Here is a 24,712-nt window from a genome sequence, read left to right as displayed (position 1 = left end):
TTCTTCAATAATCACGATTTAATTCTTCACTTGATTCAGTTTTGAATTAGTTTCACGATAATTGGTTCAGTTGCCAAATTAAGCCAAGCAATCCTGCCTGTGTGTTCCTATCATAAACATATTACTATATATGGCTCAACTCATTTAGCTACCTAGTGCTCAAACTGTGTTGCAATTTGTCTTTTTTCTTAATTTTCCTTACAGAGTGCAGCTGCTCCTTCCATCCTCTTAGCTAAGCCGAGTCACTACTTTGCTGCTTGCCAAAGGGGCCTGCCAAAGCTCCTCTAGTGGTGGCAACAGAGGTCTCTGCACCTTGGGGGCTCCTCAACTTTTATAGGTGAGGTCCTGATATATCTTGCCCTCATTTGGGTCAAAATCTCGCTCCTCGTCCCTCAAATTTGTGGAACCAGGGAAACTTCCACAGTGGCAGAAGACTACTTAGAGTAGTTGGGCAGGAGTTGCTGGTGTGAACCTAGTTGTCCTCCCTTTCCCTCCATTCCCAGCTTCTCCTGGCAGCTGTTCAGCTGTTGATATGCCCACCAGGTCTCAGTGTATCTCGCCTATGTCTTGTTCAAAACCTCAGCCCTCCTCCCTCTTCCACAATTTATTAATTCATTGGCAACTGCTTAAGATGAGGGCTTATGGTGTGGTGACATTGATATTTATCAATTATTTTCAACTGAATGTAATGCAAACCCACTCTCTCAGGTTCGTAATTATAATGTTAATCTACTAGTAAATATTTGTGTTCTTCATTTTTCACATAAGATGCTTTTGTTGGTCTAAGTAGTAAAAGAAAATGTTTCGTTCTGGTTTACTTTGTTTCATTTCTGCTTCTATTTAAAATTCTGAGCAGAATCTGCTCCTACTCACCTGCCCCATCCATTGCTCGTGAATCACTGGGCCCTGCATCAGTTTGCTGAAACATGAAGACAGGGACCTGGAGGTCTCCATCTGTTGGTGGTAATTCTATCCATGCAAATGTATAAAAACGGACAGCACACAAGAGAAACCATTAAAGTAGAAAGATAGTCCCAGGTTGGAGACTTATGTTCAGAAGATGACGAAGGAGAAATCTGCCCACTAGGAATAAGTCCTATATACTTTCCTCCAGTATGGAGGAAAAACCAGAGTGAATACTTTGATTCTAAGAATGTTGTAGTCAAAAGACCAGAGAAAGACTAGGGAAGGCAAATCCTGATAGACAGCAATGAAAGGTAGGGTTGCTTAAACAGGAATTTAGCAGCACCTGTACTTTACAGTGCAGATTTGGTAATGCAGGCTGTCTACGCACCAAACACTGAAAGCACATTCCTCCTCTCAAATATACCCGGAAGCTGTAGTTTACATCCTACAATTCCCAGCATCCTTAACAAAATACACTTCCCCAAGTTTGGGGGGATACTTTCGATGTGCTTTAAATGTATGGTTCGTATGCAGCCCAGTCAAGTGTTGTAATGATGATCAAGCGCTGGGCTGCTGCTATACAGATTCTCTAAACATCTGGTGCTAAGATAGCAACATGTCTTTCCGGACACTCAGAGCCAAAACTGACTTGTGAGGTGAGGGATCTATGATCAGGTTTCCTAAAGGTTAAAAAGCAAAACATAAAAATTAGCCACCAGTGACTAATTTTGATCAAAGAAATGGCACTAAGAAACAGATTTTTTTTCCCCAGGCAATTTTCCAGATCTAAATACTCCTCTATGTATATGTGTATATATGTATATGTGTGTGTATGTGTATACACACACACACACACACACACACACACACACACACACACACACCTCAAAGCTACTATTCTGGGAGCAGAAAACAATGGCGTGTATTATAATTCACTTGGTTAGCATCTCTAAATTCTTCCATTCCCTTGACTTTGCCAGCCCACCCTCGTAACCTTCCATCATCATGTGAGTCCTTCCTGTGGTGGCTTTGTAGAAAGTAGCCACATTTGCATAAGACAAGAACTTTAGCTTAGTAAGCCATATCATGCATGAACTGTGTACTAATGCATGTTGTGCTACTGCTCCAGCTCTGCTACTCCCATGATCTGAACAGGAAGAAGATATCTTAGCATTGCTTCTGAACACAGAATTGCCATTTGTTTTGCCCTAACAAACCAGGATGTAAAAATAAAAAATTCCTTCCAGTAGCACCTTAAAGACCAACTAAGTTAGTTCTTGGTATGAGCTTTCGTGTGCATGCACACTTCTTCAGATACCATGCACGGCTATGCACATGAAAGCTCATACCAAGAACTAACTTAGTTGGTCTTTAAGGTGCTACTGGAAGGAATTTTTTATTTTGACTATGGCAGACCAACACGGCTACCTATCTGTAACTGAAACCAGGATGTGTAAACCAACAACAAGCCATAGTTTAAGGCTGGCTAGTGAGCCTGGCTTGCTAGAGAGAAGCAAAACATGATCACAGGTTGAGATGTAACAGTAAGGGCTCCTCCAGATATTCTATTTACTGAGCCTTCTTCTGCATTTGCTTGCACAAAGCTTACATGGAAGATAGATTATATCCTGCCTTTGTTGAGCATTTGTTTCTATTTGTTTGTGGAGCCATTATATGACAAAAAGCATTCATCCTGCTTTGCTTGTCTAGTGTCCCATTAATCATTCACTCATCCCACACTTTTCAATATATTTCCCAGTCCCTTTCCAAACCACAAGAAGTCTGATCCTTTCTTAAAATAGATTTGTTATACTAAGGTGACAGAGTGCTTTAATCCACTTGAATTGTACAAACCTAAATTTACAGTATGCACTTGACTCTTATGCTATCCCCTTCCTGGTTTGCTTACCTGCTCATGCCAGGGGAGGAGCAGAGCGGAAGTGATTGCTTATTAAAGTAAAAGAGTCTATTGACTCTTAACCCAGACTTAAAAATTAGCACACCAAGAAGAGATTGACAAATTTCCTTAAGGTTTCACAGAACTTGAGAATCAAATTACGTTTTAAAAAAGGATAATAACTATAAAGTGCTTTACAGAATGATCTAATTAGGATGATTATTGTTGCCACTTACAGTGGTACCTTGGTTCTCAAACAGCTTGGCTCCCGAACAAATCAGCTCCCAAACACCGCAAACCCGGGAAAAAAGTGAGTAAGTGTTCCGGTTTGCGAACGTTTTTAATTAAGTTCAAGAACCACGGTACCAATGTGCTATAAAAACATTCCTTGTAACCTCATAGGTAAACAGTTGACTTTCAAGAAATTTTGGTGACAGTCTAGCAGCCTTTGGAGGATTTGTTTTCAAGTGAAAGAATCAATCATCAGCCAATGAAAATGAGAGGGCCATCAGTAAAACCTATCAGTGAGTTCACTGTCTCCACACCATGCATAAAGGTAAAGGTAAAGGTACCCCTGCCTGTATGGGCCAGTCGTGTCTGACTCTAGGGTTGTGCGCCCATCTCACTTAAGAGGCCGGGGACCAGCGCTGTCCGGAGACACTTCCGGGTCACGTGGCCAGCGTGACGAAGCTGCTCTGGCGAGCCAGCACCAGCGCAGCACACGGAAACGCCATTTACCTTCCCGCTATAAAGCGGTACCTATTTATCTACTTGCACTTAAGAGTGCTTTCGAACTGCTAGGTGGGCAGGAGCTGGGACCGAACGACGGGAGCTCACCCCGCCGCGGGGATTCGAACACCATGCATAGTTTAGTCCTAAAAACCCGAAACCCTTCCATCAGTTCCAGAGCAAGGTGTTGGATCCAGATTAGCTGAATTGAATCTCATAGAAATTAATGAGGCTAGTTTTCTTAATTTCCATGGGAACTAAATGCAACTAACTTTACCTTGATCCCAGTCATAAAGTTCAGGCTTTCCCCACAAATCTTAATCCTTGACAAATACATCCCAGTATGCAATGTTGTTGTAGGTAAGTCAGTCCCTGCACCTTCAGAATACAGTGGTACCTCTGGTTACATACGCTTCAGGTTACATACGCTTCAGGTTACAGACTCCGCTAACCCAGAAATATTGCTTCAGGTTAAGAACTTTGCTTCAGGATGAGAACAGAAATCGGGCTCTGGCGGCGCGGCAGCAGCAGGAGGCCCCATTAGCTTAAGTGGTGCTTCAAGTTAAGAACAGTTTCAGGTTAAGTACGGATCTCCAGAACGAATTAAGTACTTAACCTGAGGTACCTCTGTAACTCTGTTTCATGGTGATGTTCTGAAGAGTAGCTGTCAAGAATTGGGCCATTTATCTACCAAAGGCCAGTTATTGCTGAGGAACATCCAAGCAGTGTTAATCGATCAGATATCCCATTACCCAAGACTCACCAGGTAAGTATAGCAGATTCAATGAATTTTTCAATCAAGAGATTTGGGGCAACTAGACTTACATTATACACTCATGACATAAGCCTGAATTCCAAGGCCCTTGCCTTATTGATGAGCAATCGAGATTAAATGTCAGAGACACCTGAATTTAAATCATAGTTCAGAAGATAAAAGTTTTAATCGCTTGTCCTGATGGAATAAAGGTTTTTCCAGAGATAGCAAAAGTAAGTGCACAGCACATCTGGCCTATGACAGAATTATAACTTTGACAGAATGCTGCTGTGCAGAGAAAGTGCCTCATCTCTATAAAATATACTTTTCATTTTTAAAAAGAGCTAAGTAGGACAATCAAGCATATGAAACGTTCTATAGAAATAAGAAGATGTGATAGATAAACCACAGAGAGTCTTCTCAGCCAAAATCCAGCGCAGCTCAGAGATAATACAAGGAGGAAGTTGCAATAGGGGAGATGACGATGAATATTAGATAAATTGAAATTTAGGATGATCAGTTACCGTAATTCAAGGTATCTTAATTCAAAAGGCTTTGTGTACTATGCTATGGATACATGTGCTGTGGAGAGGGGTAGTTGATTTTTAAAATAAAAGTAAGTCATAATTTACAAGCTTTCTAAGTGACTGAAAAAAGGGTGCCATTTCTTTGAAGATTGACTTAAAAATTTATCATGCTATCCTTCCAGAATTCCTGCTGTTGTCTCTTGCCGTATCTGCAAGTGCTACCCTGAGGCCTTCTTTTTAAAAGTCTTTATCAAGCCTTTATAGCATCTGAGTAAATAATCTCACCCACCAAGTATTGTGTCCAGGCTCTGGGCATATCAATAAAATCCATGTCACCCCAGCATATCAATATTGCTACATGTTAATTGTACCTTCCCTGCAAAAACCAATTATCACTCACCATATTCGTATTAGTGCATTACCGGGGTGGGGTGGGGATTACAAACATACAGCCCACAAGAACTGCTGCACCAACAGAACAAATAGGACATCCAGCTTCCCAAGACAAAAGACTTCCCTTCTCCACAGGAGTTTTCAGTTAAGCTCAGGCAACAGTATGAACCATTCAATTTCTGAATCCAACAGGAAAAAAAATCTATAAATAAGAAATAGCATCATAATATAAAATATACCCTATTGTTTATTAATGACCTCAGTTTACGTAACTAAATCATCAGATCTGAACTATCTGTGGTGCACAGACTGCAATTAACTCACACCCTCATTTATCAGCCAGCGAAGTTAGATTTACAAATGTGCTGTCCAGATGTTAATGCAAGGCACCTACATTAAAAAAAACTGATAAAAAATGAACTTTCTAACATATCGGTTGGAAAAATATTGCTCACTTGGTACAATGTGTTTAACACAAAGGTAAGCATTCTGAACTGAGCATTTATTTCCTCCCAACAGCCATTTTAGCTTCACAAATATCCTGTGAGGCACATCACCCAAGAGCCTTATTTAAGTATATTGTATTTAATTATGGGATATCAGAGTTTTAGGGGGTTAACCAAGCTGGGATAGCTGGGATAGCAGGCTTGTTGGTTTTTGAATGTATGATGTAGATTTTTTTCAATTTCGTTGTTCTGTATGGGACAATGACAATAAAGATTATTGTATCGTATTGTATCATAAATCAACACCATCCAGAGAGTTTCAGAGTGGAGCAGGCATTTTGAACCTGTAATCCTGAAAACATAGGGATTTTAAACCCGTGGTTCCTGAATTGTGATGAAGTTGCTTGACCAGAATGCTTCTGAGCCCAAGCCTGAGGCAGACAAGATGACTCCCCCTCTTCATTCCACATACAGAAGGTGACTGGACTGGCAATTGGATTCTGTGGACAGAATCGTGTTCTCCAGCAGCTGGAGGGAAGCTGGTAAGCTTAAGGGCCACATTGCACACATTTCTTGAGGTGGTTGTCTCACTCTGCCTAATAGCTTGGGCCAGGCCTGCTCCGAATGCTCAGACCCCAAGATACAGTAAACAGAGTGTTGTACCCAGTGGTTGCCCTTCCCCTGGAGAAAGATAGACACTGGATAATATCCAGTCTGAAAGCTAAGGCATGTTATGTCGTGGAACCAGAGGGTGGAGACTGAGAGAAGGGAGCAGAGTGGAACTGGCCAATCAGAAAAACATGCTGACTGTGCTTGGTGCCCTGATGAACATGGACGAAGCATAGAGTGAATGGCAAAGCCCATCTCCTTGATTCATGCTCTTCAACTCGAGATTTTACTCGGGAGCAGAGGCAGTCTTGGGTTTGTGTGACCTGTTTGGCTGCACTGGGTGCTGGCACCACAGGGGGCACCACAACAATGGTATTGAATGGAGCACAAGAGGCAGGGGTGCCAATTGTAAAGTCACGCAGGGTACCATGGAAATTTGAGAGCCCAAAATCTGCCAGTACCTGGAGGTTCCAAGAATGTGTCTAAACCCCGAAACTTCAAGCCAGTTCCCGAGATCTGGAAATCTTAATGTTAAACTAACCTTCCTTTTAATTCACATCAAAGGCATTTGGAATACATAACATTCGTTTGCCCAGACACCCTTGAAAACAGCTGCCATTTGCATCCTCACCAGCTTCTAGCCCAGAGCCACACGCCCTAGGTACATTTTGAGAGATACAGTGGTACCTCGCAAGACGAATGCCTCAGAAGACGAAAAACTCGCAAGTCGAAAGAGTTTTTCGTTTTTTGAGTTGCTTCGTAAGACGAATTTCCCTATGGGCTTGCTTCACAAGACGAAAACGTCTTGCAAGTTTGTTTCCTTTTTCTTAAAACTGCTTGAAGAGGTGCAGTTGCGACTTGACCGTGCTTCGCAAGACGAAAAATTCACAAGATGAAAAAACTCGCAGAACAAATTAATTTCGTCTTGCGAGGCACCACTGTAGGCAATTCTGTAGCTCCATAGGATCAAGATCACATGGGACCATTTGGACCTATCAGGGAGGGGAACCTGTGGCCCTCCAGATGTTATTGGATTGCTACTCCAATCGCCCACAACCACTGGCAACGCTGACTGGGACTGAGTTGGAGTTCAACAACATCTGAAAGGCCACAGGTTCCCTCACATTTGCTTTTATATAGATGAATATGCATCTTATTAAGAATGTTATCAATAAGAACAGAACATTTCCAAATAAATGGACTTGAAGCATTTCACATTCTGGCAACCCTTCTCCAAGCATCAGAATACAGTAGGTGCATTACATCATACAGTCCAATATCCTCATCTCTCCACAGGAAAGAATGTGGAGGTTATTAGACAATTACTTAGGCAGACATAATTGGCTTATTCCAGCTGAAGATCTGGCTCCTGACTCTACACAGCTTTGAGATATTAAAAAATAATTTAAAAACAAAAAAAGATTAGCAGGAGACAAGTTCCAGGCAGGCCTGCAAATATGCATATCAGATTTTTCCAAGGCAGTGCTCTATTTTCTGCAGATTCTCTGATTCTTATAACATCATTTCACCCCCTACTGAGCACCTTCATTCGTCATAAGATTTATTCCCTTTTACTTCTCTGCTATTCCCCACCCCCACCCGCATTGCTGTGGGTGGGAAGAACTCTGCATACTGTTTTCTATTTTACCCACCCTCAATTTCACCTCGCAACAAGCTTCTTGCTGCGTGAGCATATTAATGTTGCCATATTTGCAGGAAAATGTTTACAGCATGAGCTTTCAGTTTGAAAACAATGGGCCCCGTTTAAACTCTTGTGAAATCAATAGGAAGTTTGTGTACCACATTTGTTGCTAAGTTAATGGCGTGGCCTTGTCATTATGTCCTTCAGTTGTCTTCCCATCATTTCTTGACTGAGGGCCAACCTAAATGTTACAAGGCAGATGTGTGCCAGTCATCCCACATGCATCTTTAAAAAAAAAAAAAAAGCTGCCGCCGACTGCTTCTATTGGCAATGGTGGAACTGCTTAGCCCTTCTTCTCCCCACAGACAAAATCCCACATCCACCCCACAAATGAAAAAGCATACAGGCACCTATTGCATTGCACCTTTAATAAATCCGTAGGTGCAGTTAGGAACATGCAGGCGCTTTCATGTTTTAATCAATATATACTTTTGATTTCTTTATGCAGCCCATCAAGAAAAAATTCATATATACCCCTGAAGACTCCTGAAGACTCCTATTGGGATTTGAGAAACTGCTTTAAAATGTAAGGAAGACCCTGTTAGATCAGGTCAAAGGCAGGGAAGTTTCCATTAGTTTCTTGATGTGGTCTCTCAATATAAGATTCATACATGCTTCATAGCAAGGGGGAAACCCCACTACCACCACCAAATTAAGAACTTACAGAAAGGGTTTCAGACTCAATTAAGAAGGCATAGGATAAAAGGCACGGCTGCCTAACAAATATTAATAGCATGAGAAACACTTAATGCGCAGTGCTGAGCATCAATATCACATTTTTGTACATTCCTTCCTATCCTTAATTAAAGAGCATGTCAGCCAAAGTTTAAAAGCATATTGACTTTTCACATCTGTAGCTATTTGTTGTTTTCTGGGAAAGGAGCTTGTTATTTTCAAGGGAGCTAGCATGCCTCTAACGAGGCAGGAAGAAAACAAGATTCCTCTGGAAAGCCTCAACATTTGTATACCATGGAAGACTGGCCAACCATAACTGTTGAAAAGGTTCACAGATAGGTTCCGCTTGCACCACGGCTGTACCCAGAAAAGGGTGGAAGATCAAATACCCGCACAGCAGAATCGGGTTTTTGTGTGCAAAAAGGTGAACAAAGAACAGTAGCTTGTGAACCAGATAAGTTGTGCAGAAGAGGAAATCCGAGCACGTCTAGCTTGTCATGCCAGCTATGCCTGATGGCATTCCTTCTTCGACACAGCTATTAAAGGTGCATGTATTTGACCTGCTTTTTCACCTGGCTACCCTAATTCAGCCCATGGTTCACAGCACAAACTTCACAGAGCACTAATCCAGCCACCATCACAGATAACCCTCAAACAGGTTCCAAATTCCATCACAGCCATAAAGGCTGACCACTGTGGTACAAGGCGGACCCAGCCATAAGCGCATCCATAATAAGGAACAATGCCTGATGATGATGATTAAAAAATAGAGTTAGGGAGACCAGGATAAAGGAGGCTTAGCTAGCACACTCCCAGCTCTGCCTTCAGAACACAGCCCTTATTTTCCAGTGCTTTGTCTACAGTATTTGGAGCAGTGCAGCAAAACAGAAACAAATGGATTCTCCCCTCCCCACCTCCAATAACCTACTAAGAGTTCCTTTATTTCTGTAACCACAAGAAAAACGTGACACTCTATAGTGGTTTTTAAAAGCCTAACGTAATTCAGAGTTCTGCTGTCTCTCCAGCTTCTGCAAAACAGAAAGCCACAGTAGGTGGGTCCTTTCATGCTGGGGGGTCTGGAGCATATGGGGACGTCTTATTTCAGGAGCACCATCCAAAAGAATTGTGAAGTGGCAGACAGGAAGAGAAGTGAGTAGGAAAGCTGGCTCCTGCCTGATATTCATCTGCCAAAGGAAGCAGCACACATCTTGGTCTCCATGTGGAAAAAGAAAGACTTCTTGTTGCACATTAATTTTTGGAGAATGAAAACAGCAACTGTGATCCTCACCATCAATTCATGTAGTGCCATCAACAGGCATGGGTGATTTACAGAGTACAAGAGGACATGTTTCTGCCCAAAAGACTATAATGTAACACAGGGGAGGCAAAAAGAGGAATGGGGATGGGGATGGGGGGCGTTGGGAGTAAATAGGGAAGCCACATTTGCTGTCTATGCATTTGCACAGGTGTAAGTACATATTGGAGGCACTATGTCATTTTGGACTCACAGCTGTCCATGGAGGCACAGGTTAATTCTGTGTCCAGGACGGCTGTCTACCAGCTCCACCTGGTACGCAGGCTAAAACCCTACCTGTCTGGGGACTGTCTTGCCAGAGTGGTGCATGCTCTAGTTATCTCCCGCTTGGACTACTGCAATGCGCTCTACGTGGGGCTACCTTTGAAGGTGACCCGGAAACTGCAATTAATCCAGAATACGGCAGCTAGACTGGTGACTGGGAGCGGCCGCCGGGACCACATAACACTGGTCCTGAAAGATCTGCATTGGCTCCCAGTACGTTTCTGAGCACAATTCAAAGTGTTGATGCTGACCTTTCAAGCCCTAAATCGCCTCGGTCCAGAAGGAGCGTCTCCACCCCCATCGTTCAGCCCAGACACTGAGATCCAGCGCCAAGGGCCTTCTGGCGGTTCCCTCATTGCGAGAAGTGAGGTTACAAGGAACCAGACAGAAGGCCTTCTCCATAGTGGCTCCTGCCCTGTGGAATGCCCTCCCTTCAGATGTGAAAGAAATACAGTGGTGCCCTGCAAGACAAATGCCTCGCAAGACGAAAAACTCGCTAGACGAAAGGGTTTTGCGGTTTTTGAGCTGCTTCACAAGATGAATTTCCCTTTGGGATTGCTTCGCAAGACGAAAACGTCTTGCGTTTTTTGCAAGTTTGTTTCCTTTTTCTTAACACCCTTAATACAGTTGCGACTTGACTTTGAGGAGCAACTCATAGTACGCGGTGTGGTAGCCTTTTTTGAGGTTTTTGGCGATTTTTGAAGCTTTTCCAAAACTTTTCCGACACCGTGCTTCGCAAGACGAAAAATTCGCTAGACGAAAAAACTTGTGGAATGAATTAATTTCGTCTTGCGAGGCACCACTGTAAGCAGCTATCTTCTCTTTAAAAGACATCTGAAGGCAGCCCTGTTTAGGGAAGTTTTTAATATTTAATGCTGTAATTTTTTTAACACTTGATTGGAAGCCGCCCAGAGTGGCTGGGGAAACTCAGCCAGATGGGCGGGGTATAAATAATAAATTTATCAATTATTTATTAATTATTATTATTATTATTGGGTGGCTCTCCTCTAGTCCTCCAGATGTTACTGGACTCATCGGAAGGAGTACAGGACTCTGTCTTACATCTGGAGGCACTAAGGATTCAATTTGGTACTTATTGCCCCTGAAGCACATACCCTATGGCCCTTCCCCCAGCCAGCATGGTCAATAGCCAGAGATGGTAGGAGTTACAGTCCAGCAACATCTGCAGGGTCCCAGTGAGTCACCTCTGGACAACAAAAGGCTCCATGGAAAATGTGGGTTTTAAAGAGGGATTGGAAGCACGTAAGACAAACGGCATTAGGCAAATGTGTGTGTGTGTGTGTGTGTGTGTGTGTGTGTGTGTTTTCTAGAGGGTAGGCCCAAGCCAAAGGAGTCGCAAAAGGTCAGAGTCCTTTGGACAGCTATGGAGGGGGGAAGAGCTGAAGGAGTGGAGGTCAGCAGAGAGATGCACTGGCATATGAGAGCAGATAAATATGACATGGTTTCAGAGGCCTTTGAAAAGAAGGATGAGGAGCGCAGGATGCATTAGGAGATGAGAATAGAGATTTAAAGAGAGGTGTCATATGGTCAGAGAGGTGGATGGTTTTGACGGCAGAAAGCTAGAGAAAGATGGGGGGGGCATCACGCAGTAGTCAGGGCAAGAGATGAAGAGGGCATGAACCAGAGTCTTTGCAGAAGAGGCAGAGAGGAAAGGCTGTGTATTTGTTTTGCTGCAAAGTTAAGGAGAAGCAAAATGGGCTTGGCAACAGAAGTAGATAATGGAATGAAGGGCAGTTATCATGTTTTGAGGGACAAACGGCCAACTTCTTAAGTCAGGGAGCAGTGGGAGGTAGAGAGAAGTATATGCTTTTAACTGCCGGTATTTGTTAGCAGTGTATTTATAAACTTAGCATTTGTATGTCGATCAATACACCTGAAGCAAATCTGAAGCGGCCTCTTTAATCTTGAGTTATAAAGTAGCTTTTCCTGTAAAGTTTCCTGAAGGTCGACAAATGTAAAACCTCCTAATCCCAGTGGTTATTCCAGGACAAACAGAAAGGCACTCTGCATATGCTCAAAGGCATTGTGTCATTTTCCCATCACGTATTCCCGGGCTGAGACATGATTGGCATCATAAAAGGGCTAATACCATATTTTTCGCTCTATAAGATGCACCAGACCACAAGACGCACCTAGTTTTTGGAGGAGGAAAACAAGAAAAAAAAATATTCTGAATCCCAGAAGCCAGAACAGCAAGAAGGATCGCTGTGCAGCGAACACAGCGATCCCTCTTGCTGTTCTGGCTTCTGGGATAGCTGCACAGCCTGCATTCGCTCCATAAGACGCACACACATTTCCCCTTACTTTTTAGGAGGGAAAAAGTGAGTCTTATAGAGCAAAAAATACGGTATATAAAATAAATGCCTACAACAATGCGGCCAGAAACAAAACCAAAAAAAAGTGGGGGGAAAGGAAAAATAACTCAAGACATACTATAAAAGCAGCATTCTAGCCCGGCATACTTTTTATTACAGGATTTAAGAATCCCTTTGAGACACTCTGACAAAAACACTAAAAGTGCAATCCTATGCATGTCTGCTCAGAAGTAAGCCTACTCAGCTCAATGGAAGTTATGCTATGTACATATTAGTAGTTTAAAATGCAATGAGAAATTGGTCAGGCAGCCTCAGTGGCCAGAAGTGCCTTTTACCAACTGTGACTGGTTTGGCAAATATGCCCATTCCTGGACCGGGAAAGCCTGGTCTGTGTTGGTTACTTTAAGACTGGATTACTGCAATGAACTCTATGTAGGGCTTCCTTTGCACTTGATCCGGAAGCTGCACTTAGCGCAGAATGCTGCAGCATGATTGCTGACAGTGTGAGGCCTTGTCAGCATATAACACCTGTGCTTAGAGGTCTGCCCTGGTTGTCGATTTGCCACTGGGCCAGGTTCAAGGTGTTACTATTTGTATATAAAGCCCTTAACAACTGGGGACCAGTTCATGAGATCACCATGTGCTCACTTGACCGCTTTGATCGGCAGAATTGGTGCTACTTCAGCTGCTGCATAATATCCATTCTGGCATCTGAAAGAAATTGGTCATTTAGTGTGGCACCTAGACTTTGGAACTCCCTGCCTTTTGAGCTCAAGCCAGCACTTTCACATTACTCTTTTAAGCACCCGTTAAAAGCATTATTGTTTAGACGAGCCTACCCAGTTGCTTAGAAAGTTATGATAATTTTAATCTGTTTTAGTATTTTATATTTTGTATGTTTTAAGGTAGGGTTGTAAAATTCCTCTTCATTTTATTGTGCTATATTTTTGTAAACTGTTTTGAGGGGTTTTTTGTGTTTTTACAATTAAGCAGTGTATACATTTTATGAAAGAAAAAAAGGAAACAAAAATGCCAAGACTTTGGGTGCAAAGAAGCAGAAGTCCCAGCAAAGGAAGAATGGATACAAAAACTTGTGGCGTATCCAGAAATGGCGAAACTTACCAGAAGAATAAGAAATCAAGATAACAAACTTTTTATAAAAGAATGGAAATGGCTTATTGAATATATATGGATAAATTGCAAACAGATAAAAACATTGGCAGGGTTATTGCAATAACCTGCAGTTTCATAAGAGTATATATTTAAAGTACATAATGAAATGACCAAATTAATGAATTGAAATATGCAGAAGATATAAATAAAAATAAAAATTGAAGGAACCACAAAAAGAGGGGGAAGGAAGTCAAACTTTGAAATGTTAAATTGATTGTAAAATTAATGAAATGTATAAACTTGAATTGTGTAAATAAAACTTTTTTTAAAAAAAAGACTTTGGGTGGTTACACTTGTTGTTCAACATAGACGAGCACAAAACAAACAACATGCAGATGGAAGACCAATATAACACAATGAAAGAGGTTGCATTAGGGAACAAAAAAAGACTATAACATTAATTGGTTTGTGGGGCTCTCACTGGCATCTTGTCCAGCAAGATCAACAAAAGGAAAAAGGATGTACAAAGCCACAATTTTTGTATTTACTGGAGAGATGGAGGCAGAATGAGAGGTCAAGGATATGCATTAGCACTTCCCTCAAGATGTCCACCTCATGTTTCCAGCACTGCGCTTAATGTATCTTATTCTCTCCAAGGAGCACAAAGCACTATTTCAGCCTTTTAAAGGAAAAGACCAAAATTACACGAGAGACACAACTGGATCTTGCAATGTCTTTTTTAAAAAATAACTTTGAAGCAGCCATAGGGTTCTCTGCTTCTGATCAGAGCAGTAGCGCTGGAGGAGGAAGGCTTAACCCAGAGATCGGCAAACTAAGGGCCGCAGGCCGGATCAGGCCCAATGGCCTTCAGAATCCAGTGTGGATTGGTGGATTGGTGTGGGGATTCTGTTCATTCAGGCTGCGCCATTCCCCCCCCCCCCCGCGCTATTCTATTATTCCCTTCTCCTCCTGGCTTCTCCCTGCCCTGCCTAGAGGAGGAAGGAGGCTGGGCTGAGCTGGCTGAGCACCATTTTAAGCAGCCCCTCTCAGGAGCCAGCCCTTTCGTGTTGCTCATCTTCCCACCGCCACCCTGGTGCTCCTGTGGGCCAGAGCGCGGAGCGGACGAAGAAGCACGAGAAGCAGCAGCAGCAGCTGACACCTGGCTTAACCCTTTGCTCCCTGTACCAATTACCTTTAGTCCTCACTGTTGTCAGGAGGTCCACGCAGGGCTACAGGTACCTCTATTTCCCCACCATCCATGGGTCAAATAGCAGCCAAGGAGGGTACAATTTTGTTCAGGAATACTGCAAGGAAGGAAAGCTTAAAACAATGCCCTGCCCACCACCACTCCCTGAATACAAATACTTCAATCCAACTTGAAGCCTCCTGTCAGGAATGCTTTAAATTTAAAAACTTGAAATGTGGAGAAATCTAGTCACTGATCACCTGTATCATTTGGCAGGAGGGTTAGACTCAGAGATAATGATTCGCACCAACTCCAGCAAGCAAACTTGATATTAGATATCAGAACATCAGCTCCCTGCAACCCAAAGTAGAAGTCTCATAACTGCACCACAGTGTGTTGGTTGCCATTATCCAAGGCACAGGTGTACAGGCGCTGATCAGAATAAGAGTCTCAGCACACATAACATTAACCGCAACAGATTGCAAATTTGCCCCTTTGCTCTGGTTGCCTCCCCCTCAACATGCTTGAGAAGGCAGAAACGTTTCCACAATTCCATCAGAATAAATCTCTAATTGTCACTAAATTTCAAGGCTCTTAGGTAAGAAGTTGCCACAGAAGACAAATGGTCTGCTCAAGTTAATATATCCAGCCCAAGACAATAGCCAGCAACAGATGCTTCAGAGTAGAAGAGGCAAAGCGAGTATTTTAATCATGTGTCAAACACCTTAATGACTTCCTGAACTAGAGCAATTTGGGTGGGGTGGAGAACACATCTTATGAGCATTCAGACAATAACATTTTGAGAAAAGGCAGCCTTCCATGACCCCACTAGTGTGCACAGCATAAAAAGTTGGTTGCAAGAGTGTCACAGGTACCTATTGGATAGTACCTGTGACATCTCAGTGAAGAGCATTCCCCTTGCCTCTAGTAACTAACAGACCATTTAAAAGATTTTGAGCACTGCACAGAAGTACTCAAGCATGAAGGGCTTATGCAATCCTACAAAATGAAAATGATATGACAGTAGGGCTGCAATCCTATACTCACTCACCTGGGAGAAAGCTTGATTTAAAACAATGGAATTTGGGTGGCATAGATAGCTTGACCATGCAGTCCTATTCTCTCACTCTGGAAACAATGTCCCACCATTCTGTGAGGGACTGTGCATGCATGTGTGAGAGTGACTGTGCCATGCACACATGTTTAGAAGCTATCTCCATCCCCACTCGCTTCTGCACTGGGCTGCATCTAGTCCGGTTCATGCTTTCTGCACCATATTTATGCGAGAGTGACCCCAAAACTACCACCACTATCTCCTGTCCAGGAACAGAGCAATCCTACAGTAAGTTGACTACCCCTTTGCATTGGTGGAATAAAGTACAACATATTGTCCAGTTTCTGCTGAAGAAAGCAACACCTGCTAAATGAAGAGGGCCAGGGAGGGAAGCAAAACTTCCCCAGGGGTCACTGTTAATTGAATTATTAAAAAGTTCTTTCATATAAGAAACTGTGGGGTGGAATGGGGAAGGCCATTATTCCTGTCTTCAGATTCCATTCCCATAAAATAAATTTAAGAAGAGAGGGAATAATACACTAATGAATAGTACATGACGCAGTATCAATTTCAGCAAAAGCTGTGTTTGATATATGTACAGACAATTACTGTAGTGAAAGGCAGAGCTGCTACTTTTAATTACAAGAAAAGTTTCCTTTTGACTTCCCTGCAAAATGTGCTTTATTGTGGTCCACCTGTGACCGAACTAAAACTAATGCTATAAAAAAATTTCCACTTTGCATGAGTCTTGCAACAAAGTGGTCTGGGTTAAATTCTTTCTTGGCGTAGCTCCAAGAACTTGGTAGGCTTGCACCTAGAGATCTTTTGCATCTGCAGTTTCTAAACTGCCTGTTAAGAGAGATTTCTCTCTCTCTCTCTTGGACCAAATGATCCCGGCAATCTAATTTGCTGCTGCAATAGATTCATTTTTCTATGCCTGGTGAAGAGATTTGCTAACAACCTGGCTCTGGGCACAGAGACTGACCAGCGCAGTGCTTGGCTACAATAGGAGCTATATTAAGTTCCTAGGAAGTACAGAACAGGGAGCAGACAGACGGGGTACATATTCAGTTAGACTGCTATTGTGCCTCTGGCTTGAGTCACCCTCCCTTCCATTAACCTGATTTACAGGAAGACTATTTTTCATTTCTGTGAGTTCTGGACAATACTCAAATTATTGGAGGGAAGTGGGGGGGGGGCTTTAATGAAATCAGCATGCCCTGCCTACAACACAGCATGTCCTACAACATCCTCCACCCAACACACACATTTTAGCCAAATTGTGCTCCCCGGTAGCCTTATACAACACAGCAGCTAAGGGGGTTGGGGTTTCCTGCCTAATCCTTGCCTACATTCCCATAGGGCCAAATACAGGGAAGCCCTGTGTTGTTGTACATTTAGAACTCAAACAACAGCAAGCCAGCATTTCCAGGGTGCTGCTCAGAACAGGCCGCGTTCATAGAATTGTAGAGCTGGAAGGGACCTGAGGTTCAGCTGAAGCATCGATGAAGGCTTTGATGGCCTGCACATTTGGGGCAGCGGCCCATGGCACAGAGCCACAGAAGGGGCCACTGGATGGACCAGCTGGTGCTGAAAGCTAGCAGCCCCCAGAAGGTTTGGCAGGGTACGCTCTGTGCCACACAAACCGTCCCATCTCACTCAGACTTAAAAGGAAAGTAGTGCAATGGAACTGTCACTCCTCTGCCTCTACGCCAAAGTGGACAAAAGTGAGTAGTGGCTGCAAGGAGCATTCACTCACCAAATCACTTTGGAAGCTCTGCCACCCCGGTCAGGAAATGCAGGTGAGCCAGAAGAAGTGGAACTGCACCCAGCCTTGGCCCACTTACCCTCTCTCTTCCAGGATCCATGGTGGGAAGTGTAGGCCTTGAGGGGCAGCTACTGTCTCCACTCACTTCTCTGCATAGGGCTGGACTGGGTAGGGCTGGGGAGTTGGGTTAAATGGCCCTTTGGGCTCCTTCCAATTCTATGAAAAGCTTCACGCCCACTGGGTCGCCCTCTAAGGTGGCACAGGCAGGGCTAACCCCCGCCCACCCGCCACAGCACCAGACAGAGTAGGTGAGCAAGCGAGAAGTTGGGTCCTCATGCAAGAAACATCTGCCTGGTTCTCCTGTCCACTCACCAGTGCACAACCTTCCCTAGCAGGCTGCCACTAACAAGGAAGCAGGTAAGAGACTCCCAGAGAGGGAGGCAGGTGGCAATTAGTTCTAGAAGCCATTGCTGGCCTCATCCAATCATGCAGGAGCAGCACAGTGGAGAAGACAGGGCAAATGATGGTTGCAAACTACTTCTTTTCACTAGCCCACTGTCTCCCTTGGAGGCTTAACTTAGAACTCGCTCTCTCCTTGGCCAACAGGGTGGGAAGGATTAAACCTAGCAGGGTCATCCTGAGTAAGTGAGTGAGTCACTGCCTCCACTTGGTAGCACAGTGGTGAGGACTCAACTTGCTGTACCCAAACCCCACAGCTGCAAACAAACACCCAGAAGTAAACAAGCAAAAAATGAGGCACCTTGCACAGATTCCCTGCTTTTACTCTCTTGTACAGACACGGGTGGTGCTGTGGTCTAAACCAATGAGCCTAGGGTTTGCCGATTGGAAGGTCGGCGGTTTAAATCCCAGCAAAGGGATGAGCTCCCATTGCTCAGTCCCTGCTCCTGCCAACCTAGCAGTTCGTAAGCACGTCAAAGTGCAAGTAGATAAATAGATACCACTCCAGCGGGAAGGTAAACGGCATTTCCGAGTGATGCTCTGGTTTCGCCAGAAGTGGCTTAGTCATGCTGGCCACATGACCCGGGAAAACTGTCTGTGGACAAATGTTGGCTCCCTCGGCCAGTAAAGCGAGATGAGTGCCGCAACCCCAGAGTCGTTCGTGACTGGCCTTAACTGTCAGGGGTCCTTTACCTTTACACCTGGGTTGTGTGCATACCCTACATTTAAAGCACATCCCACCCACCCATCCAAAAATCATGGTAACTGTAGCTGACCCCCCCAAACTGTACTATAATTCCCAACACCCATACAAACTACAGTTCCCAAGGTTCTTGGGGACAGACACCTGCACTCTCACTCTCTCAGTCTCTATCTCTCTGCTCTCCATCCTGCCCCTCCCACCAGCAATCAGCCAGCCACCTCTGCCCACCTGCTTGCCCTCATGTTCTTATCAGTACGAGGATTGTGTTAGAAGGGTGTGCGTCCTAACAGACGGGTCACCAAGAGCCCCCAGTCCCCACCACCCACAACCTCCAGGGTCAAAGTGGAGGGAATAAGAAGAATTTCCAGCGAATTGCTACGACCTCCTCTCTAAGCGTTGGGTCCGAGCAACAGCTCAGCCTCAGCAAACCAAGTGGCAGCAGACGCTCGGAGCAGCCCCGGGGGCCATTCTGCCCATTGACCGCTCCTTCAGCTGCCGCCGCGTCCATTTCAACTCCCTCGGCTTCCCCCACCCGCTCTAGCACCTCTTCCCGAGCCGCCTTGCTCTGTCAAAAGGCGGCTCTTGTAACCATTCCCAGGTGCCCTAAGCAGAGCAAGGAACCGGGGTTAAGCGCGTCACAACCCCCACCCCCACGGGGAAGCCTTGGGAGACCGCTGGTCTAAACGGGAAGAGAAGGGGGTGCATGTGTAGGTACTGACCGGCTGTGGGAACATCGGGCACCAGCTTGAGGGGGCCGATCTGGCGGATCTGAAACGCCGTCCTCACTTCGTGGCAGCTGGGATTCTTGACTCCGGAGACCCCGCCGCACAGTCCGGCCGCCGCCAACAGCAGGAGCCCGAAGCGTCGCCGGCACAAGAAGACCCCAGGGCTCCTGTCACCGGCCATTTCCACATTCCCCACCAGGGACGGAGATAAGCCAGGGACGCCCAGCACGTTCCCAGAAAGTCAATCAGAACCAACACCGGGTGGACTCGCGCGGGGTGGGGAGAAAAGGAATCGGGTGGAAATGGGTAGCGCCGCCGAGCAAGCTATGAGCAAAGTTGCACTGGGCAAAGTTGCGAGTTGAGGAAGGCGGGTGGGCGGTGGAGTGAGATTTAAAAGGAAGGAGCCCCGCTGGAGACGGTGCGCTGCACGCTGCCTGCCGAACGCGGAGAGCGGCAACGTTCCAGCCTCCGAACGTTGAGAGCCTGCGAACGTGGGGGTTTCCCTTTCCTTTCCCCACTCGGCGTTCGAACCGTGGAACGCTCGCAAAGGCGGTCCAGCCCGGGGAAAACGCTAGCGTTCGAAACGTGCCCTCCTCCTCCTCTTCGTCCTCCAAGCGGCTCTACCGCCAATGAACGCGTCTGGCGGGAGGTGGTTGTGGTCCTGGCGGCCCAGCCCTCCTCGCACAGTAGGGTATGTCTGTGAAAAGGGGGAGAGGCAGATCTCGCTCATTGGCTTGTTGCTATAATTAGGCTCCTTTAAATAAATAAATAACCCCCACTTTAAGGAGAGAGAGGGGGGGGGGGAAAACCTTGAGGAAATCTCCTTTAAAGCCGCACACTGACGCAGCAAGATCCCGTGCGTGCAAAGTCGCCGAGGAACGACTCTCTGCTGTAACGCAGGGGGTGGGGTGCGGGGGGGGGAGAGGTTTATATAGTTGGGTGCCAGGGAACTTTTCCAAGGACTGCGGGACAGCCTTTGCTTGGCACTAGCTGTGAGCCGTAGCCCGTGAACGGAAGTCCCAGCATAAGATTATATACTGCGGGGATCCGATTTTTGAAAAGTGCGACCCAGTTAGGTGCACATGCGTGACTTTTCGAAGAAAAGACCTAAATCGCGCCGTGGGAGGTTGCGTCAAGTTTGTGCACATGGGCCGTCTTCGGCTTTGAAGCGGCTTGGGTGTCACACCGGCTTCTGTGGGTTGTAACAGCAGCTTGCTTTGCAAAAGAGATCCTTTCTCTCCGTGCCTGGAAAAGCTCCAGTGATGTCAATATATATAGGGAAAGCTGTTGTCAAAGAAAGCAAGAAACCCTAAAGAATGAAAACAAACCTGGCAGTCCTAGATTATTAAGTCCGTGTCCACGAGACACGTTCTTCAGGGAGACATCGCTGAAGAAAGCAAATGCTTCCATGCAACTGCACTTCCGAACAAAATAATTGACAGGGCAGCTAGATCAGACCAACGCCCTATTTAATCCAGAATCGCGTTTCCCTTGGTGATAAGCAGATGCCTATGGGAAGCCCACAGCAGGACATGAGAGCGAAAGTTTCTCTCCTCCCCATTGTTCTCCAGTTACTGGTATTCAGAGGCATGCTACCTCTGATCATGAGTAGTAACTGCATCTTCCATGTTGCAAGATTCATGCACTGAGCAGGGAGCTGGATAAGGTCCCTTCTAACTCTGAAAAACCCTCAATTCCATGCTTACTCAGAAATATGACTCACTGTGTTCTCTGGAATTTACCCCCACACCAGCAGGCGTAATATTGCTGCCTTATGCACGCACCCAAACACACCATTAGGGTTGCCACCTTTTTATTTTTAGCAAAGATCATGTGCCTTTTAACAGCTGCTCAAGAGGTGTAACTCAACAGGTGTATCTTTTCCTGAGCTGAAGTAGTGATGAAAAAAGCTTCACATGTTGAATTTCTGCCATATGTGCATCTATTAAGACTTGGGAGCTCTGCCACGGCCGGGGGGCGGGATGGAGGAAGAAAAAACTTCAGTGCACGCCAATCATATGCAGAGCTTAATCTGAAGCAGGGCTCAGCTCCTGTCATTATTTTCAGTACAGTACCAGAAAGCAGCAAAACTGCTGCTTTTTAACAATGAAGCAGCCACCACCAACCTGGTGCCCCTCAGATGCCGTTGGACTACAACTCCCATCAGCCCCAGCCAGCACAGCATCTGACCCTGATGAAATTATGCTACAATTGTTCAGAATCAGAAATAGTCCCAAGAAAGAGCAATTTCCATGGTCTTTCTTGAACTTAACCATGCCATGGCCTACAGATAATAAACAAAAAGCACAGGCTGTCATGCTAGTCCATTTATTGGGTGGAGGAAGAGCTTCAAAATCAAGAATAAGGTGATGCCCTTACTAAGACCAACGAAAAAGCTCCAGAATACTGGAGGGTAGGATGCATCCTACATCTGGTAGGATGTAAAACCACAAGGTGGGGGAGAAGAGACAAGAATCAGGGAGTGGGGCAGTTCCTTCCCAAATCTGCAGTTTATAGCGATCTTGTGCTGGAATGCAGGAGGAGCTTTGCAAACATAATTGGATTAGCTGCTCATGTGTAAAACAGGTTGTAAAATGTATCTAGGGCAAAACGGACCAAAAAGGTATTAAAAAGGGGGGGATCTCATCAATAATTTTAGAATATATACAATATATTCCTTTTTTTTAGAATGTAAACAAGAATGTAGCAGAGAATAATAGAACTGTAGAATTGGAAGGGACCCACCTATAAACCATTGGTTGTGACCAGTCAGGGGGAGACAGCCAGGGTCAACCCAATGCATTTCACTGCCTGAGGTGGAAGGGAGAATGGCACCCCCTCCCATTCCACATACAAAAAGCCAGACAGGCTTGCCTATTACTGTTACTTTGACACTGGTGATGGGAACTGGCTGGCGAAAGTGGGGGTGGGGGGAGCGTTTGACCCCGGGTGCCATCTCTAGGAGGGTGACAAAATCCCCCCGTGTGGATCTTCACAGCGGCACTCCTCCCACACCGGGCATCTCGTGCACCCCCGGGCAGGTGTTGTGTGCACCCACTGATCCCACTTCCTTCCTCTCCCCTTCCATTCCCCCTCCATTATTTATTCGCCTGCCTCCTTCCTGTCCTCTCCCCTGCTTGCCTTGCCTGCGAGCGTCCTGGTGGTGCGCCACCGGCGGCAAGCCTCCCGGGACACTCGCAGGCAGGCAGGCAGGCAGGCAGGCAAGAAGATGGGAAGGAGGCAGGCGAGTAAATAATGGAGGGGGAAGGGAAGAGGAGAGGAAGGAAGCAGGATCGGTGGGTGCACATGGCTCCCTCCATGCCCCACACCCCCGCTCCCTTCAGCAGTGTGCCCACCCTGGGCAGCGCAGGCATATGCTCCACCACTGGTGATGGGACAACATTCTTCAAGGACACCAAGCTAGTTTAGGTGGCATGGGACAGCTTGAATAACACACACAGCTCTGTTTCTGATAACTCACCACCCCTCCCAGCATTTGCCACCTGAGGCAGCCAACTCACTCCACCCAACTGTAGAGCCGCCCTGGAAATGATGCATGATCAGGTCAATTTTCACCTCCAGACTCAAAGAATCCATTGCATGCCCTAATTTCAGCATGCTGCTGCAAGACACAGCTTTATAAGCCATGGTGATGTTCTGATTTTTGAACAATTCTATCTCTATCTGTCTGTGCTCCCCAGCTTGCCTATGTAAACTCAGCTGTGATTGAAAACTCTTTGTATAAATGCAAATGTGCCTCAGGGAAGCAGTACTGATAAGCAGAGAATAGGTTTGACTGTCTCTCTTGTTGCCCTGGACATGAGAAGGCCACGTAGTGAGCATGTTCTGGGATTTCATAATAGAACTATTGGCTAGGTAATTCCAGTGTTCAAAGGGCTCGGCTGCTATTTCTTGGTTCAAACTCTGAGAGGTGAAAAATAAGCAAACACTAAGTCTCTGTATGAAGCCATGCTACTGCTGGTGTTGGAGCTGTGAGAGGCTTCTGGAAAGATATCTGAGAAAAGAAACAGAAAGACAAGCAAAATAGCTCATATCGAAAGTCCAGTGCGCACAGCAAACTCCTGTAGAAACAGCCTTATCTGATCTGTCTCTCATCCCAGTAATGTTTACTGATGCTTAGCACCAGGGTATTTGCCATCAGTGGAAGAATTTTTGCCCTCCCACCAGAAACAGTTGGTAAGGGCCAAAATTCCTCCAGAGTTTTCTGAGAATTTTTTTTTACTCTATATATTTATTTGTTCAACTTTGAAACCACCTTTCATCAAATCAAAATCCCAGGATAGTTTACCTTCCCTGACCCACAAAAGGGAGAACCACATGGCCAAATATTACCCACCATTGTTTTGTGGTGGCTGCCACAGTGTCTCAGAATGACTGCGACATTGTGAAGGACGCAAAATGATGGCCGGTTTCACTTCCTGTGACAACAAGAGCAGCAAAGTGGGGAGGGAAGGACATGTACCACTGCTATTACAAATGAGCCCTGCCACAAGAAACACGTCCCTCTGGATAATATTTAGTGGGTAGAGGTGATAAATGCTGTATTGCAGAACATCTGGGGAAGGCTCAAGGAGAGGATTCCTTCAAATACAGGGCTGCCCACTCTCAAGTAAGATACATGACCACCCTTTCTTGGCCCATGTTGATACATCTGCCCATTAGATGCCTTCAGCTTCTCGAAACACACAGGCCAATCAATTTCCTGGCAAAACATCAACAGTGTAAGATGACTTCTTTTATATATATATTAAAAAATCCATTGTCTCCAAGAAATAACTACCACCTGTAGTAGCAAAGGAATATTAGTAATGTCAGTTCCTCTCAGTCATGTAAACCTTGCAGTGCATTTATTGTCAGTTCCCACCAAGTGAAACATCATAATTAAGTTCTGCTGGCCATGAAATCTATTTCTGTACCAGTTGTAGTGTGAGGTTGTCTATAAGCCTCTAGTTATAAAACACAGTCCTGCGCCTAAAATGATACACCAATAAAGCACATGATTGAGTGACTCCTATTTATAGTCATTAACACCACCAGTCAAGTATTTACAGTGGCCAAGTAAGTTATCTGCACTTTTATTAAGCCTTCATGATTCAGCTGGCTTTACATTCTTAACATTTTGCAAAAAAA

The 24,712-nt window shown here is 45.1% G+C and overlaps 1 protein-coding gene across 2 annotated transcripts in view; it reads right to left on the bottom strand.

Moving 5' to 3' along the window:
• The window catches only part of LOC308586222 (glypican-5-like), a 421,981-nt gene extending 401,666 nt beyond the window's left edge, over positions 1 to 20,315 (bottom strand). Inside the window, exon 1 of one of the 2 annotated variants that reach the window (XM_081192628.1) lies at positions 19,556 to 20,315. In XM_081192628.1, coding sequence (XP_081048754.1) covers positions 19,556 to 19,742 — 187 coding nt within the window. In that variant the 5' untranslated portion in view covers positions 19,743 to 20,315. The remainder of the gene's footprint in view (positions 1 to 19,555) is intronic. The other variant, XM_081192629.1, reaches the window with a different exon arrangement.
• Between the last annotated feature and the right edge of the window lie 4,397 nt (positions 20,316 to 24,712).

The sequence above is a fragment of the Podarcis bocagei genome (assembly GCF_964188305.1).
Source record: "Podarcis bocagei genome assembly, chromosome: 4".
Taxonomy (NCBI): domain Eukaryota; kingdom Metazoa; phylum Chordata; class Lepidosauria; order Squamata; family Lacertidae; genus Podarcis; species Podarcis bocagei.
The sequence above is the reverse complement of the archived record's forward strand: the minus strand, read 5'-3'. Positions and strand labels throughout refer to the sequence as shown.